The sequence below is a fragment of the Haemorhous mexicanus genome, chromosome 20 (assembly GCF_027477595.1).
Source record: "Haemorhous mexicanus isolate bHaeMex1 chromosome 20, bHaeMex1.pri, whole genome shotgun sequence".
Taxonomy (NCBI): Eukaryota; Metazoa; Chordata; class Aves; order Passeriformes; family Fringillidae; genus Haemorhous; species Haemorhous mexicanus.
In genome coordinates this window covers 9,040,520-9,053,109 of record NC_082360.1, presented here as the reverse complement: position 1 = coordinate 9,053,109, position 12,590 = coordinate 9,040,520, and the positions used below count along the sequence as shown (strand labels likewise).

Here is a 12,590-nt window from a genome sequence, read left to right as displayed (position 1 = left end):
CAGTGGATTATTACTTACTGTGGAGCTCATGCTTTTTATCAAAGAAAAGGCTTTTAAACTGCAGAGGGAACCCTCTATGACTCATGACAATTTATTGTAAGTGTACCACAAATATTTCTCTATCACTTTCTAGTATGTTGAAATTATAATTACTTTTTCTGAATCAAAATACAGACATAAGCACAAAACTTGCCAGACAGGATCATACCAGTAAGCTGCCTGTATCATAAATCAAATTAAAAGTACAGTTTACTTCAGAGCTACTTAATGATCAGAGATCAGAACTGTTGCTCAATGGTGTACAGTTCTCTTAAAAAAACAACAACAAAAAAAAAAAAAAAAACCCCAAAACTGAAGCAATTATGTTGTGTAATATTGAAACAGAGGTAAAAATTAACAGTGGTTTAAAACAGTTTCAGGTGAAGTTAGAATCTCTAAAACGTAAACAGTCTTACTAACTGAAGCAATTTATTTAGAAATATTTAAAAAAACCCTTTATCTGATGCTGTTGATGTTTAAATCATGGTTGGATTCTTGGCTTCTAAACTCATTTGGAAATCTCTGTCTTTCTACTTACGTAAATTCTGGAAAATCCCAGGCTCATGGCCCTCTGTCTATCTATAATTAAAGGTCTACTCCCTGTCACAGGGGAGTGGTAATGGAATCAGAACCCAGTAATTACTAATGATCAAGGCCTCTTGCTATAAATCAGTCTAGAGCTAAAGGATCTGATTGATGATTAGGTAATATTAAATAAGAACACACTAGTGGCTGAAAATCACTTTATTGTAAAGCAACTGCTGTTGGAGGTCATTTACAGTTGCATAAATGTTGGAAATGTGGAGAGAGAAGCACTAGTGCAGGGATTTGGAAGAAGGCAGAGACATGAGAGTGGAAGTTAATGGCTGAAATGATGTGTTGTAGCTTGTAGAAGAGCCTGGAGGGGATGGTGGGAGGGAAGAAAGCATTCACAGATTCCAGAGTTCACCTGGAAATTTACATTTACAGGACCTGAGATACATTTACAAGACCCAAGTTACACTCACAGGACCTAAGTTTTTCTCTTGTATATGGAATGTTCTGTCTCAGTGAGGCAGAAATTTAGTACTGGGTTATTTCTCTGCTTCAAGCTTCATCTTCACATGCTTTCATCTCTGAGGGGTCTTTCTTCACCAGAGTTGAGAAAAAGCCACGTTCTGTTGGAGACAAGTGAAGAACTTGGGTTAATTTCTTATAACACGTGACAGCTGAAAACAACAGTGCGGTGAGCAGTCAATCTTTGCATCATAATGAAACTGTTGGAAGAAATACACTTTTATTTTCTATCTAAATAAAGCTGAGCGTGCATCAGAAGCCAAATGTGAGAAGAGATGTTTTCATCATGGATAGGCTGTGCTTTTCCTTTGCTTAGAAATGAAAATAAAACTTACAAGGAAAATTCTATGCAAGGAATATTGACAAAACAAGTGTGAAACATTTCCTCTTGCTAGAGAAGTTGGTAATGTCTGTTTATTTATTCTAAAAGCCTGAGTGCCTGTGAAACTGTTCCTCCAGCATCAATTACTCCCCACAGCTCTCAGCTGCTTTTCAACACCCTTGGTCCAAAGTGTTTTCCTGATCAGCATAAGGTGTGAATAATTCACCAGAATAGGAGGGAATATGTCAGGTCCTCAAACCTTCAGCAGTGTTCAGGCTTTTTGTCACTAAAGAAAGTGCTGATCCAAGGATTTGGGAAATCCCAGAATAGTTTACATATGGCCTTTTCTTTGGGCTAGTAACATCTTTAAGTAGCATCTTCTAGGACAGGACAGGAATTAAAGCAGGGCTCTGACACAACCAAAGGAAAATGCTTGCTGAGCATTCTCTCCTTGGGCCATTTTCTTCCAGAATACCCAGTAACTCAAACACCCAGGAATTCAAATAGCCACTCAAGTAGGGCTTGAAGATGAATGATGACATTGTCCCCCACACTCAAGCAGCTGTAATTCCCCCACCAGGAGCTGGTTTGTGAGCAGCCTGGCTCATACCTTTAAAACAGGCAGGGAGGGTGAAGTTGCCATCCACACATGCCACATCTACAGTGTAGGCACAGGTTTTTTCCTTGTTCTTGCAGAAGAAGGATACAGTTTCCCCATGCAGAATGCCATCCTTCAGGTCGTTCTGAACTCTCTTCTTCTCACCATTGTACAATACTACAGCTTTCTTCACTGGTATTTTACACGGTGCTGGAAAAAATCCAGTTATAAGGAGCAGGTTATAAAATCCAGTTATGAGGAGCAGGAAGGGGGTAGATCAGATCCCAGCAGAACTCTGTGTATGTGACATTTGGGAGTGAAAAATGTGCCCTACATCTGGACAGAACTTCTGCTGGTAATAAAATGCTGAAGAAATTCAGACCCTGAAGCATAGGGTCAAAAGTTTCCAGTGAAAATCCAGCCTCTGTGTAATTTCTAATGACATGAAATAGGAAGAGGAGAGGAAATACTCAGAATAAAGTTACATGGCTAATTATTAAAGTCAATCCAGATACATCAATGTCATACAACATTCAGTGTTGGGAGTGGGCTTAGATTATCAGGGCCTTGCAATTCCTTTTTTGGCTTCCTTTAGAGCACAGCTCTTGCTCAAAGGAGTGGCTGTCAGAATTCAGGGCATCCCTCAGGCTGTCCTGGATTGCCCAGACCCCTGCCAGGGGGCTCAGAGACCCTGGCACAGAGCTCAAGACACCTGTGACTTTGATTATGACCCATGGAAAAAATTACCAACCTTATATGAGGATCTGCAAGCCACGAAAGTAGAATAATAGTTAGTCTGCCACAGGGTGAAAAATAGATTTTTTGGGGTTTTTAGAATGGGGGTTCAGGAGGCAAGATGGAGGAATCTGGGCGTGTCCAGCCTTTCTCCTTCTTCTTCTTGGCCTCCATCTTCTGCTATGATGCTGGCACTTTTGGATTGGTTTAGAGTAGCAGCTCACTGTCTAACACAGGTGATGGGTATTGGGAAGTTATGGTAAATAATGTACACACAGTTTTTAGTATAAAAAGATAACACTGCCCCAAGGATGGGCAGTGTGCCTCAACCCGACCTGCCAGACAGACCACGGAGGGTCGGAGAAAGAATTTTATAGATAAGAAACAATAAACAGCCTTAAGAATGAGAAGAGTTCTGACTCCTTCTTTGACTGCTGGGCTGGGAAAAGAGACTTTCTGACACATCTCGGGGTCACTGTGAGCAGCAGAAGTCCCGAGAAGTGACAGCTCAACAGTCAGAGCAGTGGTCAGGTGGAAGAGTTCAGTTAGTTCCCTGGTTTCTGGGGATGGGGTGTGCTCACCTCTGCAGGCTGGCTTGGTGGACCAGTTTCCAGTGTTCTCACAGCGGGAATGTTTGGATCCCTCCATCACGAAGCGGGGCTGGCAGCCAAAGGTGACGCTCTCGTTGTAGTGGTAGGTTCTGCGCACAGCAAACTCGATGAACCCATTCTCTATTCCTGTCGGGGTGGGGCAGGTGACAGCTGGGGGACAAAACCAAACCCAAAGCTTTAGCAGTGTCACAGGTCAAAAAGACAACTATAAACCTGAAAAATGTACAAAAACTTTCACAGTGGGTCACTGCAGCCTCTTTCATAGGAAACACAGCCAGGGGAAAGACAGCTTAAATACCACAACAAATAAATAAACATTACTTGTTTTAAATACACATCCATTGCAATCTTTGGTTATAACATGACTTAAAAGTGGTGTAATTTAACTAAAAGCAAGGAAGTTTTTAGGACTGAGGGTAAGGCTGGCTGTTTCTTAGATGAATCTGAGCACTTAGAATCAAATGTTGGCTGCACACTGGAGGCCAGGCTCAGGTTCCCTGCTGTGCACCATGTTTAGCAGAGTTTGTTTATATAACCTTTACACCTGCAGCAAATGTTTTGTCAATCCCATGTTATGTGCCATGGGTTAGCAATCTCCTTGATCCACCTGCCTGAACGATTGCAGAATTCAGCTGCAGAGGAATTGTGCTGTATGTTTGCAACTACAGTTGTAAAAAAAAATTAAAATATTGTTGTTCATTTCGTTTTGTATATGCAATTCTCAGGAATGTTTTTCGGTGTGGATAAAAGTGAGTAACTCACCCTTGCACACTGGAATGCTGCTCCAGGTGCCATTGGCTGTGCAGGTGGCTGTCTCATTCCCAATCAGGGCGAGAGGAGGGACACATTCAAACTGGATGGTGTCCAGGAAATGAGAGACGTTTCCAGGATGGAGGTGACGAAAAGAGAGGACCCCAAATTTCGGGAGTGAGGGAGGTGCACAAGTCACAGCTACAAAGGCACAGCATTCAGAAAATTAAATCTTGAAGATCAAATAATTGTGGAATCAGAAGAGCAACTTCTTATGACTAAATGAACCCAGGTGGAATCATAGCTGGCAAAATATAATTTAAATGAAAAGTGTCAGAGGGGCCTCAGAGTATGGTATTCATGAGTTTTGCTGGATTTTTATTTTTTCAGATTAATATTACTGCTTTTCAGTCAAGTGTTTTTGCAGGATAGGTTATGGCAAAACCCTGCATAAGTACAAAGGCATGACAATATCCTCTTTTTATACACAGGGAGGAGGAATTTGAGTGGATAAGCATCTTACCTCCAGCTGTAAATAGCATCCCTGATCCCGACCTTTTGTTCAGACCTTTCAACTGTATTTCTCTAAAACCCACACATAGAAAACCAAACATGCAGCATTCTGCTTGATTTTTCCCAACCAGCTTCTGCACAGCACTAGAGGAGACTTCTGAGTAAGAGTATATATCACTCTGAGCAATGCAAAGGAATATTTCTGGAATAAGAATAAGGATATTTATTTTTTATTGAAACACATACGTTGACAGTGTGGAAAAGTCCCAGTCCACTTTCCATCTGCCATGCACTGGCTCGTTCTTGACCCGACGAGGTTGTAGCTGGAAACAAACAGACCTGGTTATCAGAGCAGGGAGATCAATCAAAGATCTGTCATTTCTCAGAGGCAGAATGAAGAATCCAGCTCTGAAATCCTTCTCTAGTTTAACAGTTCCTGACCTCAAAGGAAGTTTAGAATCAGATCTGAAAAACTGTTCATATCCAAATAGTGCAAAGACCCAGGCAGAGGGCTTGGTACAACAAGATGTTTTGTTGTTTCAACTTTCTATGCTGTTTTACATATTGATTTCTACAGCTGATTAATTGTATGGATGTATGTAAATAGCAAATACTGATCTGTGATTGCTAATGCAAACGGTATGGTTTCTTGTGAGGAGTTCCCAGTTAATCATGGCAATTAGGACCAAATATTGGGAAGAATTCAGTGCTCTTAAGAACTAAAGTCACCGAGGTGCATTGTTGTATTTTAATCCCAAACATTTCAATTTCCATATGCACATTATACACTTCTCTCCCATCTTCTGTATTCACACTATGAACATCTACTCTGAGTTTTAAAGAAATATTCATCATGTGTCTAGCATTTCAATATCACACAGCTGAAAACCAGTAAATTAGAATTAACAAAATCAAATCAAGTCCCATTGCTACATTGGTGTCACATTTGTATTTTTTTATTCCTTATCTTGCTCCTTTTTTACAGAAGGAGGTTGTTGAGGCTGTTGACACTTTTCAGTGAGCTCTAGGCTGTGTCTCACCTGTGACCTTCCAGGTAAGCCCTGTTTTGCCATTAATTACCCAAGTACAATGAAAGACATGCTACTATCAAATGCTTCCCTGCATTTACCATAACTACTTTTTTAATGCATCCTTTTTCCTAAAGCTAACGAGTAGTCCTGAGAAAAAGTGCATTTACTGCAGGTAAATTAGGATTAACCTCATATTTTCATTTCCTGAGCTTGGGAAGGCATAGAAACACAATTTCCAGTCCTCAGAGCCCAACAGCATAACTTTGATGGAGATTATCTACTCTGTGCTGTAGGATTTCATCTCATGATGTAATAAGAGGATTTAAAAAGCAGAGGAAAGCAGTCCAGAATAAATTTTTTTGCATAAAATCTCTGCTATTTTGGTGGTTTCTGTATTTGTAAGACTTTTCTTTGGAGTAGCAAAGCCCCATAATGTTATAGCCAAGACTGAATAGAGATGGATCACCAGACAAGCTTGTTTAATGATTTCTGAAATGTAGATGAATTTTTATGTGCAGCTTTCAATGTTCTCTGTCTTGCAGTATGGCAGTGGGTGATACTAGAATCTGATTTAGGTTGTTTATTTAGCAGCACGATGAAAGGAACACTTACCCTGGATCACATGAAAAAGTTACAGTACTCTGGTACTGAAGCTCTTCAAAATCCATTTTGCCATTCTGCAGGGGTGGAGGAGGGGGACATCTCTTTGCTGTTTATTAAAAATAAAAAAGGACCATTTTATTTCATGAGGCATGAAATAATAATTTCATTATAGTGGGAACAAGTAGATCATAAAGGTTCATCCTGGTGTCTTTTACATTTCTCCACTCCCTTGTACTACATTCTGGCTGTTCTACATTTCCATCAAAATACAAGTTTTTGTGTAAACATGAAATATTTTTAACACTCAATTGCCTGAGGAATGTAAGTTGTCTGCAGTGAAATGATGGAGATGCCTCTGAGGGATGCAATAAATGCAGGGGTTATGAAGCAGCATGTGTTGTTAGAGAATGAGCACTGCTGGGCTGGGGTGGATGAAGGTTCCCCCTGTCCAGCTCCAATCTCCATCCCCATCTGTGTATGTGACATTTGGGAATGAAAAGTGTGTCCTACATATGGACAGAACTTCTGCTGGTATTAAAATGCTGAAGAAATTCAGACCCTGAAGTGTAGGGTCAAAAGTTTCCAGTGAAAATCCAGCCTCAGTGTAATTTCTGTTACACTGAGAGCTGGGGCTGGAGGGCAGGTGTGGCACACAGATGGGAAGATCCTTTCCATCACCACCCCTCTTCCACACACTGTTGTCCTCCAACAAGTGAGGGAAGAACCAGTGCAGAGAGACCTGCTGAAATCCATCTGACTCCTCCTGTGGCCTAGGGGATGGCCTTTCAGAGCCGTGCCAGGAGCAGGAGGTGCTGGGTACTCACGGAGGCAGAGCAGGGTGTTCAAGGCCCACTTGCCCGTCGGCAGGCACGTGTACTTCCTCTGCCCGCTGTTGGGCATGAACCCGGGCCGGCAGGTGTACTCCACTTCCTCACCCACTTCATACACCTTTTTGTCTACATTGAGTGTGGCAAACAACACTTCTGGTGGCCTGGGACAGACTGGAGGAGAGGAATTTACAAGAGATTTTGTTTACAAGTTGGAGAGAGGTCAGGCGTGGTCAGGATCTGCTTCAGGTTCTCCAATTAGCAAAATGGAGTTGTTTTGATTTCTCAGCTTGAAGCACAGGATTCACTGTTGTTATGAGTTATAAATCTCCCTGCCCTGAGCTTTTGTCTTCCTGAGGGAGCTGATGGCTGCCATAAATATTAGCCAGAAAAAAATGTGGTGTTCTTCTTCTCCTCAGCAGCTCTACCAATGGTCCCAGTTAGATTTTCTGTCACTTTTTAAACTAAAATTTACTTTTCCTCCAAAATGGATTTATGAAAGTGGTGCACAAATTGAGTCAAGCTGTGTCAAGGGAAATACAGGCTGGATAGCAAGAAAAAGTGTTTTACAGAAAGGTTGATAAAGTTCTGGAATGTTCTGCCTGGGGAGGTGGTGGAGTCCCCATCCCTGGGTGTGTTTACCAAAGCCTGGATGTGGCACTGGGGGCCAGGGTTTGGGTGAGGGGTTGGGGCTGGGTTGGACTCCATGACCTTGCAGGTCTCTTCCAGCCTGGTCATTCTGTGATTCTGTGAATTCAATTACAGTAAATTGCCTTGGACAAAACAGGGTGAGAAGGACTTAGAAGCAAACAAATGCCTTTCATTTTTGGCTGTTTGGTGGGGGTCAGCCTGAAATCAGGTATTTCTTCTTGTAATTAAATTCCTTTTTTTCCCCAACTTTTCTGTTCACTGGGGTAGACCCTCTGTTCCATGAGGCAGCTCTGCTTCCCAAACAGCTTTAACACGGTGACAGCAGGCACAGCTCATCAGCCAGAGGGTGAGAACAGGAGGGAACAGCGAGGGAGGAACGGAGGGTGCAGCCTGAGCTCCTGCTGAGGACATGCAGAGAGGCTCCTGCTGCCATCGAGGGGAGAGCACAGAGGGACAGGGAGCTCAGGATGGAGAAATAAATGGCAAACACAGGGAGAGGGGATATGAGACAGAGCCCAGAGCTCTTGGCGTGAGGGAAAGGAGGAGAAAAGCGAGGCAGGAGCTGTGCGGGCATGGAGGGGTGAGCAGGGATGGAGCAGGTTGATTCCTGGCACACACAGTTCCCCCCGGCACCCAGGCAGCTGGGTCCCACAACATCTGTCAGCATTTCTTCTGCTTTCCTTCATTTTATGCTTCTGTACACAGCCACTCACCTCACCGCAGGAAGAGACAGAGGAAAGAATGGACAGCGAAAAGAGAAGAAAAGCTCTCAGAGAAAAGCCCTGTTCAAAACACTTGACCAGGATTATCTAAAGGCTTTAAAACCCCGTTGTTTTCTCAAGTTTTCCCCATTCCCAGCTCAGGATGGCACTGTCCCTAGGAAGTGGAAGGCACTCACCTTTGGACGTGAGAGCGCAGTGGCTCAGAGCCACGAGGCACCCGAGCAGGGCTAGGGGATGCATCCTGCCAGTCCCCGACGTCCCGAGTGCCCCCGGGCCAGGGCTCTGCCCTTAAAAACCCCCAAAAGGATGGTTACATATTAACTCTTTGTGTTGATTCCCATCCCAGTAAACAGAAGATAAAAGCTTCCTTGTGTGCTGCTAATAAAGGCTGAAACAAGCATCACATGTTGCTCTGGGGGCATAATGCAGGAATTCAGATGGCAATTTCTGCTCCACGCAGGCTCCTCTCTGGTTGTTTCTACAGAGCATCCCTGCTGGGACCCATGGTGTTGGGGAAAACAGGATTCTCAGCATCTGTAGAGGATGAGGATATTTGGAATGCAAAACTGGGTTGAATAATAGAACTGTCACTCCGAGGCTCGTGTTTGTCACTGGAGCGTGGACATTTCTGTGTACCAAAGACTCCTGACAGTTATAGCAAAATCATTCCAAGGCAAAATGATCCGTTTTGGAGTGGCATTGGTGTTGGAATTTGCCCCCAGTGAGGTACCAACCTCATGCCAGTTTACACAGATGATTATCTGGCCTGAAACTTGGGACTTCAGGGTCCTGTTTGATCTGATTCCTGTTGTCTTCCAATTACCAGCTAACCAAAAGCAGCAGAGACAGTGCTCAGTGCCAGCTCTGCAGGAAGGCTGAAACGATGATTCCCATTCTTATTTGTGACAAGGGAGTCATAAATCAGATTTTGGGGTGGCATAAAGCCTTGTTGTGGCACTGCAAGTTTGGGGCATCAAGTCAGAACTCGACAGGTATCAGCTGAGGTTCTGATCACTGCAGTTCTCCTAATTTAGCAGATTTTAACTGCAGGAGCATCTGAAGAGCAACCAAAATAACATTTGTGTAATGATTGTTCCACAGTTTGGTGTTTCTAATCTAAGTATCCTCCTCCCCTGCTGACTCACAGCCTGTGAGGGGGAGTGAGGGACATTTGAAGCTCTAAGAGAAGTTGGGTTATGTCAAGCTCTAGCTGCTGGGATCTCCAATAGTTTGTTTATTTTTGTTTTATGAAATTTCTCTGTTTGTATTTGAAACATGAATTTTAGCCACAACATTAAACAATTGGGAACATGCTATTCTTCTCAGAAAGAAAACGCTGTCAATGTCCTGCTCAGAGTATTTACCAAATACACGGTGCCGAAGGGCAAAGTACCATGGCTAAACCAACAGAAAAAGATCGACTTCATTTTCTGTATTTACATCTGATAATTTTTCCATTTGTCATAGCCTGCTTTTTCCTCCTCTCTTTCATAAGGAGCTTTTCCCTTCAAGGCACGCTGCTTTAATGAGCTTTATTTCCTCTGGTTTAAATCCTTCGGTAGATGTGCCCGACATTTGGATTTTGTCCCTTTCCGTGTTTCCAATCCCGGGAATGGACGGGAACAATTTGGGCCATTTCGGTGCCGCTCACACGCAGTTCCCCCCGCCCGCGGCAGGGGGCGCAACGCGCTCTGCCTTGGACAGGGAATTCCGAAGTTTTCTGTGTTTAAAAAACGGAAAAAAGAGTTAAATTACCTGCACGTTCATCTTCCATCGATTTCCTGCGTGAAAACTTTACCGCTCTTAAAACCAAGATTTAAAACTGCATGTGAAAGGGACAGGGGAATGAATATTTATGTGTTGAAGCGCATAGTAACTGCCAATGTTGTGATTCTTCTTGAAAACTTATTTCTCTGCAATGAGAAACATCTGAAAGTATGTTACAAATAACTGTGCGTGTTCCAGAAACTGGAGAAGGACGCTGAGTTAATCACAAGATTGGAGCCCCTCTGCTCTGAGCCAGGCTGGGAGAGCTGGGGGTGCTCACCTGGAGAGAAGAAGGATCCGGGGAGAGCTCAGAGCCCCTTCCAGGGGCTAAAGGGGCTCCAGGAGAGCTGGAGAGGGACTGGGACAAGGGCTGGGGGGACAGGACACAGGGAATGGCTTCCCACTGCCAGAGGGCAGGGATGGATGGGATATTGGGAAGGAATTCCTGGCTGTGAGGGTGGACAGGTCCTGGCACAGGGTGCCCAGAGCAGCTGTGGCTGCCCCTGGATCCCTGGCAGTGCCCAAGGCCAGGCTGGACAGGGCTTGGAGCAGCCTGGGACAGTGGAAGTGTCCCTGCCATGGCTGGAGGGTGGATGAGATAATCCTTAAGGTCCCTTCCAACCCAAACTGTTCTGTGATTCCATGAGTTTTTGGTTCTATGATTCTATGAAAATGTGGCTGTTATCATATGGATTCACCTTGGCACAGCATGAGCAAAACCAACCCAGCTCTCGCTGGGATTGTGATTGTGTGCAATTATATACATCAGGTGATCTTCCATCAAATCCAGCCCACTCCTTTCACATGTGAGCTATTTAATATCACAGCTCCTGCAAACTAAAGAATGAAGCTGAATTTGGGTTCATCAGAGACCTCATAAACTCAGAGCAGAGTGGTGGTCTCTGCCCAGATAATGTCAAATCCTCAGGAAAGAAAGGGCAGCTGCAAGCAGAGAAAGCAGTGCAGGAGCACTCTGAGGGGATATCAGCCAGCGTGATGGGAGCCAGATCAGTGTCCCAGCAGTGTCATGGTTACCTGGGCTTGTGCTAACACAGCCTGAAGGGAGAACATGCAGGAGGATGTGAACAAACTGCCTTTGCAGAAGTGGTGCTGCCCAGCTAAAATGTGAAGGGCAGCAAAGCAGAGATCAAGAGTGAATGTTTGAAAAGGCAGCAATTAAATGATGGAGACTGGCATTGCTGGTTGATCAGAGGAATTTTTGCAAGAAACAGGACAGAGGAAGAGGATAAGCCAGAAAAGGCCTTAAAAGTGAAGGTAAAAAAGAAAAATAAGGAGGGAAAAAAAAAGAGAAAAATAAAAGTAAACTGAAGATGAAAGCAATCTGTGCAGCAGCATTGTTCATTGACAGCAGGATCAACTGGAGCTGTCAGGACAGTAGGAAAAGACATTATAATAACTGGGACACAAGATAATAAGATAAGCAAAGGCTTTCGACTGGAATTGGTCTCCCCTGGAGTTATTATGCAGGAAGTTTTGAAGGACCAGGCAGGCTGAGGGTCAGTGAGGTAACAGCTCCCAGCTAATGACCTTCTGTCCTCCCTCTAACCTGCTGTTCTACTTGTCTGGGTGATGCTGTCATTTTCTGCTGGTGTAGGATGTGTCACTCTGCTCCTGGCACAGACTTGCTGGGGATCTGTCCTGCAGGACAGTGAGGGCTGGGTCTGCACTGCCCTCTGCTCTCGAGATTTTATGGCTTCTCTTCAACCACAAAATGCACCACATGGCCAGGGCAAGATGCAGAAGTTTCTCAAATCAACAGGAATATGTTGGCTGGGGACACTGGTGAGGGCACACCCTGAGTGCTGTGTCCAGTTCTGGCCCCACAGGTTGGGAAGGACATTGAGACACTGGAGCACGTCCGGAGGGGACAGCGAGGCTGGAGAGGGGCTGGGGACACAAACCCTGTGAGGAAGCCCTGAGGGAGCTGGGGGTGCTCAGCCTGGAGGAAAGGAGACTCAGGGCTGCCCTCATCACTCTCACAGCTCCTGAAAGGTGCCTGTGCTCAGCTGGGGCTGGGCTCTGTCTCCAGCAGCATTGACACAACCAGAGCACACAGCCTCCAGCTGCACCCAGGGGAAATACAGGCTGGAGAGCAGGAAAAAGTGTTTTACAGAAAGGTGATAAAGTTCTGGAGTGTTCTGCCTGGGGAGGTGGTGGAGTCCCCATCCCTGGGTGTGTTTAACAAAGCCTGGATGTGGCACTGGGGGCCAGGGTTTGGGTGAGGGGTTGGGGCTGGGTTGGACTCCATGACCTTGAAAGTCTCTTCCAGCCTGGTCATTCTGTGAATTCTGTGAATATGAAGGAGAGGCCTGAGTTCATTTACAATTAAACAAACGTTTTAAAG

General features: G+C 44.5%; 1 protein-coding gene across 2 annotated transcripts; it reads right to left on the bottom strand.

Annotated features, from left to right (window-relative positions):
* Nucleotides 1–768: 768 nt before the first annotated feature.
* APOH (apolipoprotein H) lies at nt 769–8,751 on the bottom strand. 2 transcript variants are annotated; one of them, XM_059864558.1, is made up of 8 exons: nt 8,635–8,751; nt 7,083–7,259; nt 6,268–6,364; nt 4,871–4,947; nt 4,124–4,312; nt 3,332–3,511; nt 2,028–2,225; nt 769–1,196 (listed from the first exon to the last, which is right to left on the bottom strand). In XM_059864558.1, exons 1-8 carry the CDS (start codon nt 8,696–8,698, stop codon nt 1,126–1,128), a joined length of 1,053 nt encoding a protein of 350 aa, XP_059720541.1. In that variant the 5' UTR covers nt 8,699–8,751; the 3' UTR covers nt 769–1,125. The 2 variants fall into 2 exon arrangements, with proteins under 2 accessions (XP_059720541.1, XP_059720542.1); XM_059864559.1 differs by lacking the exon at nt 7,083–7,259 and having other exon boundaries at nt 8,635–8,742.
* Between the last annotated feature and the right edge of the window lie 3,839 nt (nt 8,752–12,590).

Bases quoted from the DNA above. Each gene is read 5' to 3' on its own strand.
- APOH (XM_059864558.1), bottom strand. From the start codon at position 8,698: ATGCATCCCCTAGCCCTGCTCGGGTGCCTCGTGGCTCTGAGCCACTGC. The intron at 6,365-7,082 runs GTGAGTACCCAG...TTTAATAAACAG, and splicing joins GAACACCCTGCTCTGCCTCC to CAAAGAGATGTCCCCCTCCT. The intron at 3,512-4,123 runs GTGAGTTACTCA...TTTGTCCCCCAG, and splicing joins CAGCATTCCAGTGTGCAAGG to CTGTCACCTGCCCCACCCCG.